Source organism: Hyperolius riggenbachi, chromosome 7, assembly GCF_040937935.1.
Source record: "Hyperolius riggenbachi isolate aHypRig1 chromosome 7, aHypRig1.pri, whole genome shotgun sequence".
NCBI classification, from domain to species: Eukaryota; Metazoa; Chordata; class Amphibia; order Anura; family Hyperoliidae; genus Hyperolius; species Hyperolius riggenbachi.
The window spans coordinates 128064041-128088482 of record NC_090652.1 but is presented as its reverse complement, the minus strand read 5'-3'; the positions used below and the strand labels follow the sequence as shown (position 1 = coordinate 128088482).

Sequence of the window (24442 nt, the reverse complement as noted above, 5' to 3'; positions counted from 1 at the left end):
GAGAATAGTCAGTCATCCTACAGACCAGCACCAAAGACCTACAACATCATCTTGCTGCAGATGGAGTCACTGTGCATCGTTCAACCATTCCGCACACTTTACACAAGGAGGTGCTGTATGCAAGGGTGATGCAGAGGAAGCCTTTTCTCTGCCCACAGCACAAACAGAGCCTCTTGAGGAACTTTAAAGCACATTTGGACATAACAAGGTGCGTTATGCATGGAGGAAAAACAACACAGCATTCCAAGAAAAACACCTGCTACCTACAGCAAAATATGGTGGTGGTTCCATCATGCTGTGGGGCTGTGTGGCCAGTGCAGGGACTGGGAATCTTGTCAAAGTGGAGGGACGCATGAATTCCACTAAGTATCAGCAGATTCTGGAGACTGATGTCCAGGAATCCGTGACAAAGCTGAAGCTGCACCGGGGCTGGATTTTTCAACAAGACAACGACCCTGAACACTTCTCAAAATACACTAAGATATTCATGCAGAGGAACAAGTACAACGTTCTGGAATGACCATCTCAGTCCCCCGACCTGAATATAATTGAAAATCTGTGGTGTGTGAGTTAAAGAGAGCTGTCCATGCTCAGAAGCCATCAAATCTGAGTGAACTAGAGATGTTTTGTAAGGTGGAATGGTCCAAAATACCTTCAACCAGAATCCAGACTCTCATTGGAACCTACAGGAAGCATTTAGAGGCTGTAATTTCTGCAAAAGGAGGATCTACTAAATATTGATTTAATCTCTTTTTTGTGGTGCCCAAATTCATGCACCTGCCTAATTTTGTTTAAACAATTATTGCACACTTTCTGTAAATCCAATAAACTTAATTTCACTTCTCAAATATCTCTGTGTGTGTCTCCTACATGATATATTTAACGGACATTTTTTATTGTAACAACCAACGATTTATGCAGGAAAATCACTACAGTTGACAGTTTGGCCCTATACAAATACTGAATAATAATTATAAACCTGCTTGCTTAACAAACACAATCACAGTAAAAGGTAACCATACATCTAGCGATGATGAGCAGATTCGATCAAGAGACAAACCTCGCTCTGATTGAATCTGATTAGAGAGAGATTAGTCAGCTGCCCATACACTGCAGGCTGATTCCCGATCAATTTCAGCATGAAATCTCTGGGGAATTGGCCGAGTCTGCCACCTTGTGCTCTGCATGTTATACGCTGGCAGCATGTATGGAAAAGCGGCGCATCCTGAAGACGGATGGGCACCGTGCGGTGGGTGACACAGATAATGTATAAATGCACACACGGGGGGTACATTTATACACTCGGAGAAAGCCCCAGGGGTTTTGTCGCTTGTCCTGATATCGCTAACAGTTACTGCCGCACACCCAATCGACCACGACAGCCTGACATTTTGCAGCATGTCCAATCAAAACATGCAACCAGTTTCAGCCCGGTTGTGATCAGAGTTTATTGTAATGCTCTGCTTGTGAAGATAGGGTTGTAATTTCTGTACAGTCCACAAGAGAAATTACCTGTTCAGATAGAGGATAAGGGGCTGGTCTCTTTCCTTATCTACAGTGGGCTGCAAAAGTATTCGTCCCCCTTGAAGCTTTGGACATTTTGTCATATTACTGCCACAAACATGAATCAATTTTATTGGAATTCCACATGAAAGACCAACACAAAGTGGTGTACACATGAGAAGTGGAACGAAAATCATACATGATTCCAAACATTAAAAAATAAAAATAAATAACTGCAAAGTGGTGTGTGCATAATTATTCGGCCCCCTTTGAGTGCAGTCAGTTGCCTATAGACATTGCCTGATGAGTGCTAATGACTAAATAGAGTGCACCTGTGTGTAATCTAATGTCAGTACAAATACAGCTGCTCTGTGAGGGCCTCAGAGGTTGTCTAAGAGAATATTGGGAGCAACAACACCGTGAAGTCCAAAGAACACACAAGACAGGTCAGGGATCAAGTTATTGAGCAATTGAAAGCAGGCTTAGGCTACTAAAAGATTTCCAAAGCCTTGAACATCCCACGGAGCACTGTTCAAGCGATCATTTAGAAACGGAAGGAGTATGGCACAATCGTAAACCTAACAAGACAAGGCCATTCACCTAAATTCACAGGCCGAACAAGGAGAGCGCTGATCAGAAATGCAGTCAAGAGGCCCAAGGTGAATCTGGACGAGCTGCAGAGATCTACAGCTCAGGTGGGAGACTCTGTCCATAGGACAACTATTAGTCATGCACTGTAAAAAGTTGGCCTTTATGGAAGAGTGGCAAGTAGAAAGACATTGTTAACAGAAAGTATAAGAAGTCCCGTTTGCAGTTTGCCACAAGCCATGTGGGGGACACAGCAACCATGTGGAAGAAGGTGCTCTGGTCAGATGAGACCAAAATGGAACTTTTTGGCCAAAATGCAAAACGCTATGTGTGGCGGAAAACTAACACTGCACATCACTCTGAACACACCATCCCCACTGTCAAATATGGTGGTGGCAGCATCATGCTCGGGGGGTGCTTCTCTTCAGCAGGGACAGGGAAGCTGGTCAGAGTTTATGGGAAGATGGATGGAACCAAATACAGGGCAAACTTGGAAGAAAACCTCTTGGAGACTGCAAAAGACTTGAGACTGGGGCGGAGGTTCACCTTCCAGCAGGACAACGACCCTAAACATAAAGCCAGGGCAACTATGGAATGGTTTAAAACAAAACATATCTATGTGTTAGAATGGCCTAGTCAAAGTCCAGCTCTAAATCCAATTGAGAATCTGTGGCAAGATCTGAAAACTGCTGTTCACAAACGCTGTCCATCTAATCTGACTGAGCTAGAGCTGTTTTGCAAAGAAGAATGGGCAAGGATTTCAGTCTCTAGATGTGCAAAGCTGGTAGAGACATACCCTAAAAGACTGGTAGCTGTAAATGCAGCAAAAGGTGGTTCTACAAAGTATTGACTCAGGGGGCCGAATAATTACGCACACCCCACTTTGCAGTTAATTATCTGTAAAAAATGTTTGGAATCATGTATGATTTTCAATCCACTTCTCACATGTACACCACTTGTATTGGTCTTTCACGTGGAATTCCAATAAAATTGATACATGTTTGTGGCAGTAATGTGACAAAATGTGGAAAACTTCAAGGGGGCTGAATACTTTTGCAAGCCACTGTACCTGGATTAGGGGCTGCATTTAGGCCAGGGATTATAAACCAGTGTTCTGCGAAAAACTCTTCAGGGGCCTGTCATTTCTGACACTTATGTGGGACAAAATAGTCCCACTTCCCTCATTGCTGTAGGACATCATAGTTCTTCTCTGGTATCCGCTTAGGGCAGAGGGATGCTACCTGCAGCAGTATCTCCCGAAGCCAGCAGCCTAGTCCCGGCTCAGCACAGAAATTCTGAGAATCCCAACAGCACACTGGAGGAAGAAGGAAGTATGGTATTGTTTTGGTACATAGGTACAAAGACCACTGAACAGTAATGTTTTAGGCGCCAATATAAGATTGCACAGGGGCCACACTTATGAAGGGAACCACTAGGATCACAATTATAAAGGGGAAACACATTAAATTGGGCACACTTACTACTAAAGGGGGCACACATTACACATTATTAAAAAAAAAAAAAAAAAAAAGGCACAATTCCCAAACAAGTTGTAGAAATGGTTTCTGCCGTTTTAGGGGCTATTCTAACTGCATTTGTCTTTTGGAGGCTATTGTAACTGCATTTTTCACTGGGGGCTCAGGTTTGCAAAGTTTGTCTTTTGGGGCCATTATTAATGCTTTTATCATAGGGGATCGGCTGGTGGTTGCTGCATATGTCTTTTGCGGGCTGTTACTGTAAATGTCTTTTGAGGTGTCTCCCTGCTTGAGTGTGAATTTTGAAGGTAAACACACTCCTCTCAGGGGAGCTTAGAGGCAGAGATAACAATTTAGCAAATGTCTGATATTACTTTGGAACATAAGCTCTGAACACAAGATAATGTTCAGAGTGTAAAAAAAACAACTAAAAAAAAGGACTTGGGAAAATAATGTTATTTAGGTATACAGAACAAACCAGAGTTGAGATCACACCGGAAGAAAAGTCAGTTTAGGTTTTCTATAAAAAGGTTTTAACAGTACAGAAAGGCTTCTTTATCAATAGAAAAGTGGAAATGCTCATAAACAGCAGGTTGATTTTAGATAGCGTTTTTAAGCCTGTTGCTGTGAACAAAGACTTTAAATTAGCAGTTTTATTACATTACATTACATAATTTGCCAAATTGCATATAATTGAAAAGATGTAGTCTGCAGTAAAATGTTCCTGCAGCAGTCGCTTATCTAGAGGATAGTTCAGTGAAGGTACTGCAGAAAAAGAGAAATGTATAACCACATGCACAAACCACTTATCATTGAGCGTTAGTGTAAAATTAGGCTGGGAACAATATAAGTGTAGAACATGTTAGAAAGCAAAGAAAGGTTACATTGGAACAACTGCTAATTTGTTTGTTTTCTATTTTGTACAACCTTGGCTCTAATACTTGCCTCTTTGGCAGAAACACTCTCAAAAAGCATTATTATAACTGTCTATTGGCGCCTGACATTAACTGAAAGGGTATTGTTTACTGTGGAATTGTTATCGCTGTACAATGCTTAAAGTGGACCGAGTTAAATTATTTAATATAAACACATGATGTACCTGCAAATGAATATTTCATACTTACCTCGCCATCAGTTCCTCTCAGAAGCTAAACATTTTGTCAGAACTGAAATCTATCAGTTGCTGTCAGTTATAGATCAGTAGCTGTCCGTTATAACTGAAAGGACAACTGATGTGCAAGGTAATGACCATGTTTCCCTATGGCTCAAGTGGGCAATATCACAGTTTATCAGTGTGCTGATCCGGAAGCTGTTACAGGATCATCTCCATTTTTAAAATGGAGGATAGAGAATTCCATTGATCACAGTGAACAAAACAGGTCATGGGAAAAGAGAAAAAAAGATTGATGAGTAGACTACACGGGAGGCAAGTATGATGTGTTTTAATTTTGACTTTTATTTTTCAGTTCAGGTTTGCTTTATGGTGTTCCTAGTATGCACAGCCTGTATCAAATCACCTGGCAGGATTTCCGAGACCATTTCAGAACCTTCTTTTTCTTTGGTGATTTACCTGACTGTTTATGGTCCTTGATGTGTTGCAGTGTCTGATGCACTTACAGTTAAAGTACTGACGGATGGGCCCATATGCAATTCACTTTTTCTCCTGAGTTTTCTCCTAGCTGATATATTAACATCTTGTCCTAAAAAGCCTTTTAAACCAACAGACTTTTAAGCCACCAGCAAGCAAGAAAATGCTCAAAATAATTTTTAACCTCCTGTGACACGGCTGTCCCCCTGGGACACTGAAGAGTGATCGGCTCTCATAAGCAGAAGCCTATGACAGCCGACCGCCATGGCTGTGGGGAGGGAGGCAGGGAAGATAGTTAAAGAAACAGACTTATTTTAATTAAAAACACAAACAATAATATTCGTACACAAAAAAATAAACATGGGGGGAGCGATAAGACCCCACCAACAGAGAGCTCTGTTGGTGGGGAGAAAAGGGGGGGGGGGGGAGATCACTTGTGTGCTGTGTTGTGCGGCCCTGCAGCTTAGCCTTAAAGCTGCAGTGGCCTATTTTACTAGAAATGGCCTAGTCACTAGGGGGGTTTAGCACTGCGGTCCTCAAGAGGTTAAAGGACTTTTTCCTCAACTTTTCTAATTGTAAAAAACTTACATTTTATTTTACAGAGAATATGAAAATTATCTCCTAGGAGATAACTCAGGAGAAAAATTAAATTGCATATGGGCCATGTTCACACAATATTCTCAAGTACAATGAGAAATGCAAGGTGGATTTTCTCAATGGTGAGCTGCGCAGGACCTGATGCAAGAAAAGTAACCTACTCCTATAATTTACAGTTGATATAAAGTTCTTCTCTTGAAACGCTCTCCGAAATTTTCACCAAATGTGTGTTCTGGTACTGAGGCTAAATACTGTAACTATGTTCTCCTCACCTGTCCAGAGTGCTGGTCTATGTGCAGATGTTCCTTAACAAATCAGAATCAGAATCAATTTATTTTCGCCAAGTAAGTTTGCACCTACAAGGAATTTGTCTTAGCAGTTGCTTAACAAACACAAACAAAAACAATACAAGGACAGACAGTGTGAATATTACAAGTTAAGGACATTATAAGTATAGTGGCAGTAAGCAATGTGAGAATTGTTCATGTTTAGTTCTGTGCTGATTACTTTCAGTCCTAGCAGCTCTAACGTGGTTCAGCATTAAGTATGGCTACCGCTTGAGGAAAAAAACTGTTCCTGTGTCTAGAGGTTTTGGTAGCGATTGACCGGAATCTTACTCCTGAAGGCATGCGCTGGAAGATGGAGTGAGCTGGGTGAGAGGGGTCAGAGGCAATTTTGGTTGCTCTCTTTCTGCACCTGCTAGTGTAAAGATCCTGCAGGGAAGGTAAGCTACAGCCAATTATCCTTTCCGCTGATCGGATGATGCGCTGCAGCCTCCCCTTTTCTAATGCTGAGCAGGAGCCGAACCATACAGTCATAGATGATGTTATGGTTGATTCGATGATTGCAGTGTAGAACTGCACCATTAGATTTTGAGGTAGGCCAAACTTTTTCAGCTGCCGTAGATGGTACATTCTCTGTTGTGCTTTCTTGACAATAGTGGCAGTGTTGTTGTCCCATTTTAAGTCGTTTGAGATCGTGGACCCAAGAAACTTGAATGACTCTACTTGGGTTATTGTGGATCCATTTATGGTTAAGGGGAGGTGCTGGGGGGGAGATCTCCTAAAGTCTATTATCATCTCCATGGTTTTGAGAGCATTTAGTTCCAAGTTGTTGCTGCTGCACCAGGAGGAAAGCTGTCCCACCACATGCCTGTATGCAGACTCATCCCCTTTTTGAATGAGACCAACAACTGTTGTGTCGTCTGCAAACTTCAGAACCTTAACAGATGGATCTGTGGAGATGCAGTCATTGGTGTAAAGTGAGTACAGCAGTGGGGAAAGCACACAGCCCTGGGGTGCACCAGTACTGACTGTCAGAGAGCTTGATGTGAGTTTACCAAGTCTAACACGCTGTCTTCTGTCGGTTAAGAAGTCGGTTATCCATTTGCAGAGGGATTCAGGTATGTGTAGCTGGGAGAGCTTGCTGTGCAGCAGTGATGGAATTATGGTATTAAATGCAGAGCTGAAATCTATAAATAAAATCCTGGTGTAGGTTCCTGGGATATCTAAATGCTGTAGTACATAATGCATACACATGTTCACGGCATCGTCTGCGGATCTGTTAGGCCTGTAGGCAAATTGCAAAGAGTCCAGCAGGGGATCTGTGATGGATTTCAGATAAGTCATTATCAGTTTTTCAAATGCTTTCATGACCAGTGATGTCAGCGCAACAGGCCTGTAATCATTTAAACATGCAGGTTTTTTTTTTTTTTGAATTGGTACAATAGTTACGCTTTTAAAACAGGCAGGAACAATTGAGAGTTCTAGAGATGCTTTGAATATGTCTGTAAATACAGGCGCTAATTGGTCGGCACAGAGATTCAAGCATTTCGCAGACACAGCGTCTGGTCCCATTGCTTTCCTGGTGTTTTGTTTTTTAAAGAGTCTATTTACATCTGATTGGCATATTGTTAGAGCATGCACATCTGGGGACAGGTCAATAGATTGTGTCTGGCCTCCTGTGTTGTGTAGTTGCTTAGGGACCGCAGGGGGTGGAGACGTTGGCTGGCAGGAAGAGTGTTCAGTTTGCCTGTGGCAGAGATGCAAATTGACTTGTTGTGTTTGGCTTTTGTTGGTAGTGTCAAACCTGCAATAAAATGTATTCAGCTCATTTACAAGCTGCAGGTTATGTAGTGAGGGGGGGGGGGGGGGGAGATTTCCTCCTGTAGCTGGTAATTTCATGTAGAGATTTCCATATTGTGGATGAGTCGGCGTTAGAAAATTTTTCCTCGAGTTTTTGAGAATAATCTTTTTTTGCGTCGGTAATGGCTCTCTGCAGTTTGTATTTCGCAGCTTTGTAGAGGACTTTATCGCCTGTACGATGTGCCCTTTCTTTATCGAGGCGCAGCTTCCTAAGATGTGATGTAAACCAGGGTTTATCGTTATTGTACCTGGTGCACTTTTTTGTGGGGATGCAGGACTCTTCACAAAAGGTAATATATGATGTCACAGCGTCAGTGTATTCATTTAGGTCACTGGAGGATTCTTTAAATAAATTCCAGTCAGTTAAATCAAAGCAGCTCTGCAGTTTTTCTACAGCTTCACTAGTCCATTTCTTAACTGTGGTCACTACAGGTTTGGCAGTTTTTTAGAAATGTTAGCCTTTCCCTAATGTTTCTGGGTAGTGCTGGTTTCCTTCTGATAAACCATGCCTCCAACAAAAGACAAAGCAACCTAGAAGTTTAAGGTTTAAAGGACAACTGTAGTGAGAAGAATATGGAGACGGCCATATTTATTTCCTTTTAAGTAATACCAGTTGCCTGGCAGTCCTGCTGATCCATTTGGCTGCAGTAATGTCTGGATAACACCAGAAACAAGCATGCAGCTAATCTTATCCGATCTGACAAAAGTCAGAAACCTCTGATCTGCTGCATGCTTGTTCAGGGTCTGTGGCTAAAAGCATTGCAGGCAGAGGATCAGCAGGATAGCCAGGCAACTGGTATTGCTTAAAAGAAAATAAATATGGCAGCCTCCGTACCCCTCTCACTTCAGTTGTCCTTTAAATAAGACAGGTTCTAAGATCTTCTCAAAAAAAAAAGTTTCAAATTATTTGCAACTGACCTGGTGTAAAAGATTCTAACTACTACCAGACAGGACACAAAACAAGGCATTGGCAAATCAGAACCAGGAGTGGATGAGCAATTAACTGGTAGCTAAATGTACTATTATTACCTGCTGGTTAATTTCTTGGCAGTTTGAGATTTTTATTGTTGAGTAACACCTATATAAGTTGCAAATTTCTTGCTCAATCTTAGCAGTGATAAATGCACAGGGGCACAACTGCCACCCATGTAATCTGCATTTATGCTCATTTAACCACCCTGGCGTTCTGATTAAATCGCCAGGGTGGCTGCGGGAGGGTTTTTTTTAAATTAAAAAAAAACTATTTCATGCAGCCAACTGAAAGTTGGCTGCATGAAAGCCCACTAGAGGGCGCTCCGGAGGCGATCTTCCGATCGCCTCCGGCGCCCAGAATAAACAAGGAAGGCCGCAATGAGCGGCCTTCCTTGTTTCGCTTATATCGTCGCCATAGCGACGAGCGGAGTGACGTCATCGACGTCAGCCGACGTCCTGACGTCAGCCGCCTCCGATCCAGCCCTTAGCGCTGGCCGGAACTTTTTGTTCCGGCTACGCTGGGCTCAGGCGGCTAGGGGGGCCCTCTTTCGCCGCTGCTCGCGGCGAATCGCCGCAGAGCGGCGGCGATCAGGCAGCACACGCGGCTGGCAAAGTGCCGGCTGCGTGTGCTGCTTTTTATGTCGTTAAAATCGGCCCAGCAGGGCCTGAGCGGCAGCCGCTGGCGGTGTTGGACGAGCTGAGCTCGTCCAGACCGCTCAGCTGGTTAAATGGAACCATACGTGTAAATGCATCATTACACACATTATACCACTTTCATCTGTCAGTTTTCTGGAAAATATATATTGCATAACTCTTCCCTGCGGAACATTGGTTTCCTCTCTGCAGTACACTATTTCCAACCCATGTGCCCCGACACATTCACGTGTTGCAGTAAATCCAGGGTGCGCGTCGCAGCTCTGCTTCCCCATCTGCTCTGTCAGAGTCCACATTTGTGAACATATTTTTCAGTGCACACTGTGTATACTCTGAAAAATGTCTTCAAATGTGCAGTACGGGACTATGGAAAATGGCCACTATAGTCCTGATCAAGGCTAAGGAAGAAGAAAAGCGAAGGGGGAGGCCAACCTCAGGCAGGATGGTGAGTGAAGGAAGTACACATCCATTTGGGCATTTTCCTGATGTGCAGAGAGAAATAACTCTGCAAGTTTTGGCAGCAGCTTCTGTCCCAGTAGCAGCCACCAATTAGAAGCTTCCACTGTACCAGAAGTAGGAGCAGCCACTCACCAGCAGCCTCCCCTGTGCCAACAGCAGTAGCAGCCAATCACCAGCAGCCACCACTATGCCAGCAGCAGTAACGGCCACTCACCAGCAGCTGCCTCTATTCCAGCAACTGCAACCCCCACTCACCAGCAGCCGCCACTATGCCAGCAGCAGTAACGGCCACTCACATGCAGCTGCCTCTATTCCAGCAACTGCAACCGCCAATCACCAGCAGCCGCCACTATGCCTGCAGCAGTAACGGCCACTCACATGCAGCTGCCTCTATTCCAGCAACTGCAACCGCCAATCACCAGCAGCCGCCACTATGCCTGCAGCAGTAACGGCCACCAGTGGCGTAGCTATGGAGCTGTGGGCCCCGATGCAAGTTTTACAATGGGGCCCCCCAAGCACTCTATACATAACAATCGATACGGCGCACCAAAACCTGCCAATGGCAACTACAGTGTCAGAGGTGCAAGAAGGGGATGGGGAACAGCTTGTTAATGATTACCACTATTCATTATATCTATAGAAGTGATTATAGTGAGCACAGGACCAATAGGGAGAGAATACTGTAGCTGAGGGAGAGCCCTTTGGGGCCCCTCTGGCCCAAGGGCCCCGATGCGGTCGCTACCTCTGCACCCCCTATTGCTACACCCCTGACGGCCACTCAGATGCAGCTGCCGCTATGCTAGCAGCAGTAATGGGCACTCATCAGCAACAGCCACTCACTCTGCAAGTCACAGAATCTGAACATTTGGCGTTATGTGTCACGACTATGAAAAGACTGGAAACCTCTGCTGTAGTACATAGGTCATCATACTTCTCTCAGCACAATCTCTGGTAAAACACTATCTGCATGGTTTGTATATTTTCCCTGTATTTACCAGGGGTTTCCTTTGGGAGCATTGTTTTAATCCCACATCACAAACACGTACTGGCATGTTAACCCCCCCCCCCCCCCAATTGTCCCTGGCTAGGGTAGGGGCATCAGGCGGTGGGCTACTCTGAGGATGGTTATTAGCATTAGTTATTCAATGTTTGCAGACCACAGATGGCTTTACTAGTTTAAAGGGACCCTGAGCAGTGGCCTGAATTTAAAATCTGGACTTAACTGGAGCTTCCTCCAGCCCCCCTTAGCCATAGGTCCCCCGGCATCCTCTTGTTCCCTTCTGTGGTCCCACTGCGGCTCCGGTAATCCAGCGACTTTGTCATCATACCAGTCGCCGTAAGCGTCCTGTACATGCACGGTTCTCTAAAGACTGAACCGCGCATGCGCAGGACGCTTATGGTGACCGGCATGACTGGAGCCGCCAACAGGCCCACGGAAGGGAGCAGCAGGATGCCGTGGGTCCTTGCAGGCTACAGGCGGCTGGAGGAAGCCCCAGGTAAGTCCAGGTTTTCAATTTAGGCCACTGCTCAGTGTCCCTTTTACCATGCACAATTACAAATCACTAAAAACACTATAAAATTAAATCTACCCATTATTTTGTACAATATAATTGTTTATTTTGACAAATATAGAAAAACACTTCAATATAAGTAATGCATCTTTGTACAATTTTGGTGAAATAAATAACTATGGCTATAAATTCAGGCATAAACATCGGTTTTACAGCTTTCTTATTCTTCTTCTGTCCTTGTCAGTTAAAGAGGTTTTTGGACGTAAAGCTGTAAAGACAAATCACAAACATGTCAATGATATAGTATAAATCAGTATGTATCTGCAAACAGATAGGAAGGCTTGCTAAATAATCTAAATGCAGATTTAAAAAAAAAAAAATAGTCGTGAATAAAAGTACGTAAATTATAAAAAATAAGATCTAGATTCCTGTATGAGTAGCTCCTAAAATGTTTTCTGTCCAAATCATAAAGATTAACAACCTTATTTAGCAAACACCACCAGCATATATTAGAATGCTATCTCTTTTTATAAGTGGCATTGACAGAATGTGAACCACTTTGTCCAGTGCAATTTTGAATTATGTTTTCATATTATATTCTCCTGCCTTCCCAACAACCTATTTACCAATGCACCCTGAACTACCCTGATAAACTCCATATATGGCTGTCTAGTGAACATACATATACACACACACACACAATGTTTTTCCTGCAGTACATTTTCTTAATAAATATGGCCTGTGACTTGTAACTGAGGCAATACAATGCCTTGGAATGAACATGGAAAAGGTGCACTTTTCCCTAATCATTTCAGTGCAGCCAATGACAGCTTTGGACGTAGAGATTCAGCACTTCACTGAACTTTGGGGCCATATCTCCGGTAATAAAAACAAGGGAGAAAAAGTGAAGAAAAAAAAGATGAATTAAAGTGACAGCGCCCCCCTTAAAGGGACTCTGAGCAGTAAGTAAAAACAAAATCGGAACTTACCTGGGGCTTTCTCCAGCCCACCGTAGGTCGGGAGGTCCCCCGGCGTCCTTCTGGCTCCTCTCTGGCGCAGTACTGTCACGCCGGCCGCCGTGATGACGCGAGGCGGCCGTCGTGATGATGACTAACGTGATCGTTCAGGAAGAGGGAGCCTGACACTCGGCCCCGGTGTTGCCGGGTGTCATTTCTGCGGAGGGATCGGGAGAGGAGCCAGAAGGATGCCGGGGACCTCCCGACCTATGGTGGGCTGGAGAAAGCCCCAGGTAAGTTCAGATTTTGTTTTTACTTACTGCTCAGAGTCCCTTTAACAATAAAGTGTCCCCCCTTCCCGCCAAATAAAATATTAACTCCTACCTAACCACTTGTGTCACCTATAATTAGCCCTAAATTTAGTGGAAACCTGTATCGGATGTGACCGCTAGGGCGACAGCTCCAGGACCCAAGACTGTACATATGCATCACTGTACTGTGGCCTAGCAATGTATCTGTACAGCACTGGGATCTCCACCCTGTGTTCCATGGTGATTGGTTCCAATTGTTACAAACACACAAGCTGGTGATAATGATACACCACATTCCCAACTAGTGATAAAATATGGCATGTAGGGTTTTATTTTAAAAAACAAATAAAAAAAACAAAAAACATATTTTGAGATGTTTTATAACTGTGGCACTTGTCATGTGAAATTTGGGAAGGATGAAATATGAAAAAAACTGTATTTTCTGCACTTATGCCTATTTTTCCCAATAATGACAGCTGAAATGCCAAAATGGTCAGAAATCTTGAGGGGGAAAAACCTTGGCTCTTGCCGCAGTCCCGGTCCTCCTAGTTGTCCCACTGGCAGCCCGTAATGATCGCAACCCCACTAGCAGGTCGGCTCTTCTGTGCCTGCAGTAGTTGCGCGCAGTATGCGCCAGATGATGTGGACGCAAGAGCTGACCCACCGGCGGGGTCGCAATCATTACAGGCGGCCAGCGGGACAATGAGGAGGACCGGGGCTGTGGCGAGGGACTGAGACGGTTGCTAGGGGCTGGAAGCTCCAGGTGAGTAAAAGCTGTTCAACTTACTGGGGACCGGCTGCCCAACCCCCCTTAAATAGGAACTCCAGTGAAAATAGTGAAATAAAAAAAGTGCTTCATTTTTACAATAATTATGTATAAATGATTTAGTCAGTGTTTGCCCATTGTAAAATCTTTCCTATCCCTGCTTTACATTCTGACATTTATTACATGGTGACATTTTTACTGTGGGCAGGTTATGTAGCTGCTACTAGCTGTTTTGGCCATTGGAGACAGCTGTAAACAGCTATTTCCTGTCTGTGAACCTTGTTACATTGTGGCAAAATGTCAAAAGTACCGCGGTCCTCAGAGCTTCTTGTGGGAGGGGTTTCACCACAATATCAGTCATACAGCGCCCCCTGATGGTCTGTTTGTGAAAAGCAATAGATTTCTCATGTAAAAGGGGATATCAGCTACTGATTGGGATAAAGTTCAATTCTTTGTTGGCGTTTCTCTTTAAGGACCAGACCATTTTACATGCGGGGGGGAGGGGCCTCGGCGTATTTGGGGAGGGGGGTGTCAGGCAGCTAGATCTCCAGGATAGTTATCTAGGCATGGTGTCCCCAGTGTAGCCAGGTGTCCCCCGTATTATTATGTACCATTGTACGGTTCTAAACCAGTTCTGTATAATGCATGAAGAAGAAACTTAACGTTTCGAAAGCTTGCAATAAACCATGTACAGTTAGTCATTAAAGGTTTCACCGGAATCAACGTTTGTTGGATTGAAATTGCATTTCTGCTCCTCCACTAACACCGGACCACACTTCACTTGCTATAAAACATGCAAACTCACCTGGGTCAGCGGTTTGGCCCTTCTTCGAGTTCACAACTATTTTATTATCATTCATCATTCTTACATCCTGATCTTCCACGTGGTTGCTATAAAGTAAAACACAACAATAAGCTAGGATTAATGGTGTGACTATTCTGTAACAAAATCTTTAATGGTTCCTCCACTTTATTGCAATGAACTATGCAACATATATCATCACTGTATAACCAATTCTGTAAGGACTTGTTTACACTACAAAAGCTTTTCTGAGTGCGTTGAGATTTTAAAAGCTCTTGCTAATGTTATCCTATGTGTATGTTCACACTAGAGCAATGTGATTTAGTAAAAAATTCCCCAGAGCATTGCACTAGCAAGAGCTTTTAAAGAGACTCCGTAACAAAAATTGCATCCTGTTTTTTATCATCCTACAAGTTCAAAAAGCTATTGTAATGTGTTGTGGCTTACTGCAGCACGTTCTACTATCACCATCTCTGTAATAAATCAATTTATCTCTCTCTTGTCAGACTTGTCAGCCTGTGTCTGGAAGGCTGCCAAGTTCTTCAGTGTTGTGGTTCTGCTATGAACTCCCCCTTCCAGGCCCCTCTATGCACACTGCCTGTGTGTTATTTAGGATTAGAGCAGCTTCTCTCTTCTCTCTTATCTTTTACAAGCTGGATAAATCGTCCTCTGAGCTGGCTGGGCTTTCACATACTGAAGAATTACAGACAAGGGCAAAGCTGTTTGCAGGAAGAAACAAGCAGCCTGAAACTTCAGTGCATGAGAACAGGGGGAAAGAAACACACAAATGATCTCTTGAGATTCAAAAGGAAGGGTGTATACAGCCTGCTTGTGTATGAATGTATTTTCTATGTGTGGACATACTGTACATCAACCTACTTCCTGTTTTGGTGGCCATTTTGTTTGTTTATAAACAAACTTTTTAAAACTGTTTTTAACCACTTTTAAGGCGGCGAGGAGCGGCGAAATTGTGTCAGAGGGTAATAGGAGATGTCCCCTAACACACTGGTATGTTTACTTTTGTGCGATTTTAACAATACAGATTCTCTTTAAAATCTTCCGTGCTTAAAAAGCTCTTGTAGTATAAATCAGCCCTAACACAATACAAATAAATATTATCTTAAACTTCTGTAAGCAGCTGTCATGACTTTTTTTGTTGTAGAAAACTTGCTGGAAGCCTTTTCAACAATATAAGACTTTGTGTTAAAGATACCCAGAATTCTCCTTCAGTTATCTCATTGGTTCCTAAGTCTGCACAAAAAAGGAAGTAAAAATGATTGTGTGTCTGTGCATCCCTGCCACTTTGCTAGGTTCCACTACAATAAATTCAGCCCATAAGGATTTGTCCTAAAAATACGTAGGAATGTGTCTGAATACATGGCAGTGGAAAATAATCACAGTAAAGAATGGTTCACACTGAAAAATGCAATCATAAAGTGCTTAGCGAATGTAATTTTTACAAATTGATTTTCTGGCGATCATTTGGGGAATGAGAAGCGTAGTCCATTGGCTCCCAAAATGCTGCATACAGCGCATTTGCAATTTTATACGAATGGCAATGCTGCAGTGTGAATGCTTCCATAGGGAGACCCTGCACTAGCACTTTCCTGACTGCTGGTGACTGGCAAGTGCATATCCATCAACTCTAGTGTAAACCAGCTATCACAGCTGAGAAAAAAACCTGGAAAATACTAGAGTAATCACAAGAATTTCTGTGGAAGGTAGCTTGTTAAAAAAAAAAAAAAAAAATTAGTAGAGCGGATTTTACATAGTTACAGTTACATAGTTATTTGGCTTGGAAAAAGACATACGTCCATCAAGTTTAACCAGAAAATAAAGTACGACACCAGCCTGCTCCCTCACATATCCCTCTTGATCCAAAAGAAGGCGAAAAACCCTTACAAGGCATGGTCCAATTAGCCCCTAAAGGGAAAAATTCCTTCCCGACTCCAGATGGTAATCAGATAAAATCCCTGGATCAACACCACTGGGCATTACCTAGTAATTATAGCCATGGATGTCTTTCAAGGGAAGGAAAGCATCTAAGCTCCCTTTAAATGTATGTAATATGTATTTTAGTTGTTACTTCTGGAACAGTGAATTATATTATAAATGCTAGGTTTTGCAAAAATGTTAAAATAAAGCAGAATAAAACAAAGGCTAGTATTAAAAAATAAAATCTCAACGCTAGTTAATGCTTAAGCCTAGCCAAGCACATTTAACCCCTTAACGTCTTGACGACCAGCTAACGCCGATCGGCGTAAACTGGTCGTCTGCGGGTTACCATGGAAACTTTCCATGTCAGTTCACGGAGGGTGTCTCCGTGAACAGCCGGAGAGCCGCCAATCGCGGCTCGCCGGCAAAATGTAAACACGCGGGGAAGAAATCCCGCTGTTTACATCATACGGCGCAGCGCCGTAGGGCAGATCGTCGATCCCCGGCCTCTGATTGGCCGGGGATCGCCGGCATCTGATAGGCGGAAGCCTATCCTTCAATGCGCAGGACGGAACTCCGTTCTGCGCATTACGGAGAGAGGGAGGGAGGGAGGTAAGGAGGCAGAGGGCGGAAATGGCTGCAGAGGGGGGCTTTGAGGAGCCCCCCCCCCCGCAAAACGCAGATGGCCGGCGGCGATCAGACCCCCCCAGCAGGACATCCCCCTAGTGGGGAAAAAAGGGGGGAAGTCTGATCGCCCTGGCATAATACTGATCTGTGCTGCGGGCTGGAGAGCCCACGCAGCACAGATCAGGCAAATCACCCCTGGTCGGCAAGTGGTTAAAAACAACAGCATTTTTACATTAGGCATATTGTTTTTAATGTTTATTTTTTTGTTATTAAAAGGATTTATTGAGCAGATTATCAAGTACAACAACATCAGGTGCAAGTCAAATAGCACGTTAATTATACAAATGATTTGCATATATAGTCTAATTATCATAAACTATAAAAGATAACAAAACAAACACAAAAGAAAAATGAAAAAGCGCCCGGGGAGCCTGGCCCATAATATAGGACCATTCAACCTGGGAAATGGGGCACAGAGTACCTCCAGCTGAGATCCCAGGGATCAGTCCTTCTCGAAAATCTCCAAACATAAATTAAATTGCTCTCCGGACGCCGCACATAGAGAAAAACAAAAAAACCCGGCTAACCGACATACAAACTATGTACAACATCCAGAAACAGGAGTCCTGAAGTGTATATTTAATGTTTGTTTATTATTGAGAATTCAAACAAGGAGAAAATTGCGCTTAAGATATTAGCAGTGGTAATCAATGTCCTACAGCCTTATAAGATCGGTGGAGCGCTCTGGAGAAAACCTCCTCAGTTTCCAAATCAATTTAATCCACTTCCACTAGCGCTCAATGTTCAGCAGTATCAACCATTCATAGATGCCCGAGTCCTCTGATCATATATACACCTTGAAAAAAACAAACACATATCATAGTGCAGTGGGCTTATCATCAGCTGGCACCTCCGTGCACCCTTTACACACTCTGCTAGGTCCAGGGATGTGCAGGCAACCACCTTCACCGGGGATGGGAACACTCCCCTCCTTTCTTTCCCTGCTCACCAGATAGATTCTGTCTGCTATGCGTATCTCTCCACGCCGTCCTCGTGTATGTCAATACCTCACAACATAAAAAAAACTTGCCATGTGTAAAACCAGGGGCGTTTCTAGGGTCCTTGGAGATCAGTGGCACCTGTGGGCACCAGGCGGGGAGGTCATGAGGTGAGTGGGCGTGGCCATGGGTGGGGCCAAATGTACATGAACTTAGCAGTGGTGTAAGCTACGGATAACGGGCCTGCCCATCGAAATATTGGACGGAGCCCCCTGTCCTTTATTTAGATTATTTACAATCAGTATAGGCATAGATCAAAGATCTATACGCACATACAATTTTGATTGGTCAATCACTGACCCCCAATTTTCCCACCCCCGTGCAGTAAGTGGGCCAACAGACAATGAATTTTATGAACAGAGCTAAAATTGGCTAATCAAAATTGTATGTGTGTACCAGGCTTTACAGCTAATACTGTACATACTGAAAGTAGCAGGGATCAGCATACAATACAGCTGGTTTACAATCAATAAAGGCACAGAGTAACACCTTACACTGTACACACTGGAGGTAAATCAGCACACAGTGCAAGCACTAGAGAACAGCGTATACTGTACATACTGTAGGCAGCAGAATTCAGCACACTGCAGCTAGCGTGCCAAAAATATGACGATCACGTTGTGCGGCGTGCCTATCGCGCCGCACCAAAAAATGGGTGGGCCATGGACCAGAATATAGGTGTGGTAATGGGTGGAGACAAATTTACATGAACCTAGCAATGGTGGGACATCAGATTAGGACAGTGGTGGCGAACCTTTTGGAGGCCGAGTGCCCAAACTGCAACCCAAAAGTCACTTATCTATCGCAAAGTGGCAACAGCAATTTAAACTAAATACTGTACAAACGTTTTAACTCATACATGAACATTATGGAAAATCCAAGTTGAAAATAAACTGTGAAGATAAACAATTTCATCCATCCTACTCCTGAAAAATGTATTCAATTTTTTAGAACCTCCCAGTTTTATTTTCGGTTTTAAAACGCTAAAAAAGTAGGTTTAATGCTATTGTCTCATATGATAAGGATTCAGCTTTTCCCATAGTCTCGCAGTTAGCAATCATGTGACCCCCAACAAGACATATTCAGCAATCATGAGGCCCCCAACAAATCATGAGGCCCCCAACAAGACAAATTCAGCAATCATGAGGCCTCCAACAAATCATGAGGCCCCCAACAAGACAAATTCAGCAATCATGAGGCCCCCAACAAATCATGAGGCCCCCAACAAGACAAATTCAGCAATCATGAGGCCCCCAACAAATCATGAGGCCCCCAACAAGACAAATTCAGCAATCATGAGGCCCCCAACAAATCATAAGGCTCCCAACAAGACAAATTCAGCAGTCATGAGGCACATAAATAGACAGCATTTCACATAAATAGGCAGAATGCCCCCTTAATATGGAAGCCCCCCAAGTTAGGTAGTGAGTGACAGGGACCCCCAGGTTAGCTAGTGAGTGACAGGCGCCTCCAGTTAGGTAGTGAGTGACAGGGACCCCGATAGTGACAGGGAGCACCTTTAGGTAGTAAGTGAGTGCCAGGGAGCCCCTTTAGGCAGTGAGTGAGTGACAGGAAGCCCCTTTAGGCAGTGAGTGAGTGACAGGGAGCCCCTTTAGGCAGTGAGTGAGTGACAGGGAGCCCCTTTAGGCAGTGAGTGAGTGACAGGGAGCCCCTTTAGGCAGTGAGTGAGTGACAGGGAGCCCCTTTAGGCAGTGAGTGAGTGACAGGGAGGCCCTTTAGGTAGTGAGTGAGTGACAGGGAGCCCCTTTTAGGAAATGAGTGAGTGCCAGGGAGCCCCCTTAGGGAGTGAGTGCGTGCCAGGGAGCCCCTTTAGGGAGTGAGTGCGTGCCAGGGAGCCCCTTTAGGGAGTGAGTGCGTGCCAGGGAGCCCCTTTAGGGAGTGAGTGCGTGCCAGGGAGCCCCTTTAGGGAGTGAGTGCGTGCCAGGGAGCCCCTTTAGGGAGTGAGTGCGTGCCAGGGAGCCCCTTTAGGGAGTGAGTGCGTGCCAGGGAGCCCCTTTAGGTAATGAGTGAGTGACAGGGAGCCCCTTTAGGGAGTGAGTGACAGAGAGCCCCTTTAGGGAGTGAGTGAGTGACAGGGAGCCCCTTTAGGGAGTGAGTGCGTGCCAGGGAGCCCCTTTAGGGAGTGAGTGCGTGCCAGGGAGCCCCTTTAGGGAGTGAGTGAGTGACAGGGAGCCCCTTTAGGAAGTGAGTGAATGACAGGGAGCCCCTTTAGGGAGTGAGTGAGTGACAGGGAGCCCCTTTTAGGGAGAGGCAAGTTTTTTTTATGTTGTGAGGTATTGACATACACGAGGACGGCGTGGAGAGATACGCATAGCAGAAAGAATCTATCTGGTGAGCAGGGAAAGAAAGGGGGGGGGAGTGTTCCCATTACCGGTGAAGGTGGTTGCCTGCACATCCCTGGACCTAGCAGAGTGTGTAAAGGGTGCACGGAGGTGCCAGCTGATAAGCCTACTGCACTATGATATGTGTTTTTTTTTTCAAGGTGTATATATGATCAGAGGACTCAGGCATCTATGAATGGTATTATTGAGAATTGACAGAACCACGTTGCCAAAATATGTGACATTTCCAAGTGTCGAAGCCTCGGTCATTATGAAGTTCCAGAAACTCCAAAGTAAATTCATGACTGTATGATGTAAACATGAGTGACAAGTGAAGAGGTAAGCCAACTTCCAGCGTGAAGATGCAGCAAGGCCTGGGAGGCCTTCAACAGTGCCATCTTCTCAAACTGTTAATCATGGTTTAAGCAAAACACTGAATCTTGCCTAAAACAATTGCTGAGACGTTAAGAGGATATGTTGGATGGAATTCATAATCCAAAATGTTTCAAGGCTGAAGAGAAAAGAAATGAAATGGAGCCTTCCAAGTTGCTGATTTTGAGTGATCAAGGGATAATTTGTTACACTTAATTAAAACAACTGGTTTGCTGTGTTACTATGTTCACACATAATGAAATGGAGCCATACCCCCTGCTCCTATGAAGTCACAGAAAATTAAAAGAAGAAGTTTTGTATCAGGAAGCTACTATTTATTGCCTTCTTCAAATTTCCTTTTTATTTTGCATGTATATATTCTCAAATATAAGTCAACCTTGTGTATAAGTCAAGTCCATTATTTGACCTTCTTGATCAATACCATCTTTTGTGAGAGATACCACAGAGGTGATAAACTTGTTGGGGAGTTTTGAATAGCAAAACTCTTATTATTTGTCGTCTATTGATGTTGTATCCCTTTATAGCAGAATTTGTTACTCAGATGGATTGGCTGCTGTGGAACACTTCTTACCCTTCTAGATTGAGGATGAGGCCCAACAGTGGTTTGTCAAGGCGGGTCTGGAGTTTGTCCTGACCAGGAACTCATTCCTCTTTGACCATGAATGGTACCATCAGGAGGTCGGCACTGCGATGGGGACGCCGGTAGCCCCCACCTATGTCGACCTCTTCATAGGCCTTTGGGAGTCTAATAACATCTACTCCCCAAGGAATGGGTTCCTGGACCGGATAAAACTCTGGATCCGTTTCATAGATGACATCCTGGTAATTTGGTCAGGTGACCAATTTGAACAGTTTGTCCAGGAGATTAATGGCAATTATGTCAACATGGCCTTCACATACCACTGGGGTGATCAGCAATTGGAATTCCTTGACCTCAACATTTTTATACGTGGGGGGTCCATCCTCACTAACACCTACAGGAAGGACACATCAGCCAACTCATTACTTCATGCCTTGAGCTTTCATCCCCCGGCCACTATTAAGAGCCTCACATATAGTCAATTTTTGAGACTTAGACGCAATGCTAGTACATGGGAAGATTTTGTGAGCCAGTCTGAAGAATTGAAGATGAGGTTTTTAGCCAGGGGGTACGATAACAAGATAATACAAGATGCCTTCTCAAAAGAGGCTGGGAAAGATAGGGGACAATTACTGACACCGTCAATACGCCCTTCAGTAGAACGATTCTATATGCACTTTACTTACTCCCCCATGTTCGAACGAATCAAGACCTCTATCAAAAATAATTGGTGGATAATCCAACAAGATAAGTCATTGGGGACAAAAGGGAAGTCCCTTCCGTGTGTTTCTTATAGACGAGGTCCTAGCTTAAAAGACATGTTGACGCAAAGTGAATTTGTGAGCCCTCGCACTGTTTCCTGGTTGGGTGGCAATCGCCCTGTGGGTAACTTTCGCTGCGGACAATGCTCTTGCTGTAATTTTATTTGCAGGGGTGACTCCTTCACCAGATTTGGCAAGATCTGCAAATTCAGTCAATTTATTAACTGTCAATCCGAAGGTCTCGTTTATGCCCTAATTTGTCCTTGCAATAGGATTTATATTGGGGAGACAGTGAGACCCCTTAAGGATAGATATCAAGACCATTGCAGATCAGTCCATAATGGTGTGGGGGGTCCCTGTGTAATAGAGCATATGCGATTCGCCCATCAGGGCGATGTCACCCTTCTACGATTTTTTGGTATAGAAATAGTTAGCAGGGACAGACGTGGAGGGGATTGGAACAAAAAGCGTTTAAGAAGAGAGAGTTACTGGATTTCTTGTTTTGATGCAACCAATATTTTGGGACTAAATGAGAAGAATAATTTTTCAGTGTTTTTGTAGAACTGTAAGTAATACTTTCTATCAGGTTAGAGATTGTTTTTACAATTTTTCTTACCCTTTTTTTCTTCCCCCCCCCCTCTTAAAGATGTAATGTTTTATTCCTTTACTCAATATGATATTCACTTTGATACCCTTACCCTATATTTACAACAGGTGCGGAGGTCGGTCCCTCTCAATTGGGCATAGTATCATATCTGGGGTGGTGAGTGTTATGGTCTTGATGCCGGTACTTGTTTAATGTATGGGGTTTACCCAGCCAACACCTGGAGCTAAGTGTTTGAGTGGTATGGTATGGTCCTCTCTGCTCCTCTGGGGTATGAGGTGGCTAACTAAATGCAGACACATCACTCAGCTACCCTTTGGATCTTTACCTAGAGTTGTGGCTTAGACTGGGGTGTTTTGCATGGCATGAGATACGTTACTCCCCAGACTGTGGGGGATGACTCTTTGGATGTTCTTTTCCCGTCGGGCACTTCCTTGTATTAATGCGTGGTGCGCTCCACGGCCGGCCAGGGCGTCACTTCCGGCGCGGCCGGAAATTACGTATTCTCTAGAACGGATGCGACCTAATAGTCGCATGAAGCTGAATACATCCCGGCGTGCGCTCCACCTAACCGGAAGCGCCGCGGGTTCCATTGGTAATGTGAAACCTCCCCAGGGATGTCCTCCAACACACCTGCAGTGTATGATTAGGGTAGGTAATTTACCTAATTATGTTAAAGCGGAATATAACCCTGCATTTCAACTTTGCTCTAAAACATTATTTACAGCACATTATATGCAACCAGCATATTTTTTTTTTTTTACTAGACCAGCATTGGAAGGGTTAAACACAGAGGTTTAAAGTTCCGTGGAGAGATATGCAGAAGTTCAAATAGATACATTTAACTAAATAGAATGTAACAAGTGATAAATGTTACACACTCTTTGGCTGTCCTCCAGCTCCTTCTCAGTCAGAGAGAGTGAGTCACATTACACACTTAGATACATTTATGTAAACAAAATGTATCTATGTAATCTTCGGATGCGTCTGCAGTTCTCTCCAGGAACTTTAAAGATCTGTGTAACCCTTCCAATGCTGGTCTGGTAAAAAAATGCTGGTTGCATATAATATACTGTAATTAATGTTTTAGAGCAAAGTTAAAATGCAGGGTTATATTCCGCTTTAAATGGGTATGCTGAGTGTATATAAGGAGTTTGCATACATGTATTCAGATGTCCTGATGAAGCGCCACAGCACTTTGGCGTGAAACAGCTGTTGACTAACTCCTGCACGACTTGTACCTCTCTCCTCTATACAGTACTGTAGCCTGTTTTTGTACTTTTATTGAATAAGAAGAATAAATTGAATTTTGCATTGGATGTGCGTGCCCAGCTTTTTTGCTTCTTCCGAATGGATGGACTGTTAATTGGGTTACAGCACTCCAGCAGTTTTTATGGTCACGGTCCTGTGCACTGACATTCTTCCAACTACTCCAATATTTGACCCTCTTATGCTGGATTTATTTATTGACTCAAGTATAAGTCTACCCAGCAAAGTTAGTGGATGCATTTGGGGACCAAAAAGAATTAACAGCTGCACTTGGGGATCAGGAGGGTTTAATGACTGCACTGCATACAGTATTGCAGCCATTAACCCCTCCTGCCCCTTAAATAAATCACAAGGTGAAGATTCTAATCTATTTTTACTGTCTGTTTTTTTCACCTGGGGCTTCTTCCAGTCCCTAGCAGCTGTTCCAGTCCCTCGCCGCAGTCCCAGTCCTCCTCGGTGTCCCGTTGGCCATCTGCAATGATTGGTACCAGACATCAGGGTCAGCTCTTGTGTGCGCCTGCACTCATGCCCGCATGTCATCTGGTGA

At 44.0% G+C, this 24442-nt stretch overlaps 1 protein-coding gene across 3 annotated transcripts in view; it reads right to left on the bottom strand.

Annotated features, from left to right (window-relative positions):
• Window positions 1-11590: 11590 nt before the first annotated feature.
• The window catches only part of KATNIP (katanin interacting protein), a 186640-nt gene continuing 173788 nt past the window's right edge, over window positions 11591-24442 (bottom strand). For all 3 annotated transcript variants that reach the window (XM_068244638.1, XM_068244637.1, XM_068244639.1), the window contains 2 exons: window positions 14330-14415; window positions 11591-11759 (listed from right to left, as the gene is read on the bottom strand). In XM_068244638.1, the coding sequence (XP_068100739.1) occupies window positions 11701-11759; window positions 14330-14415 (145 nt within the window). In that variant the 3' untranslated portion in view covers window positions 11591-11700. The remainder of the gene's footprint in view (window positions 11760-14329; window positions 14416-24442) is intronic.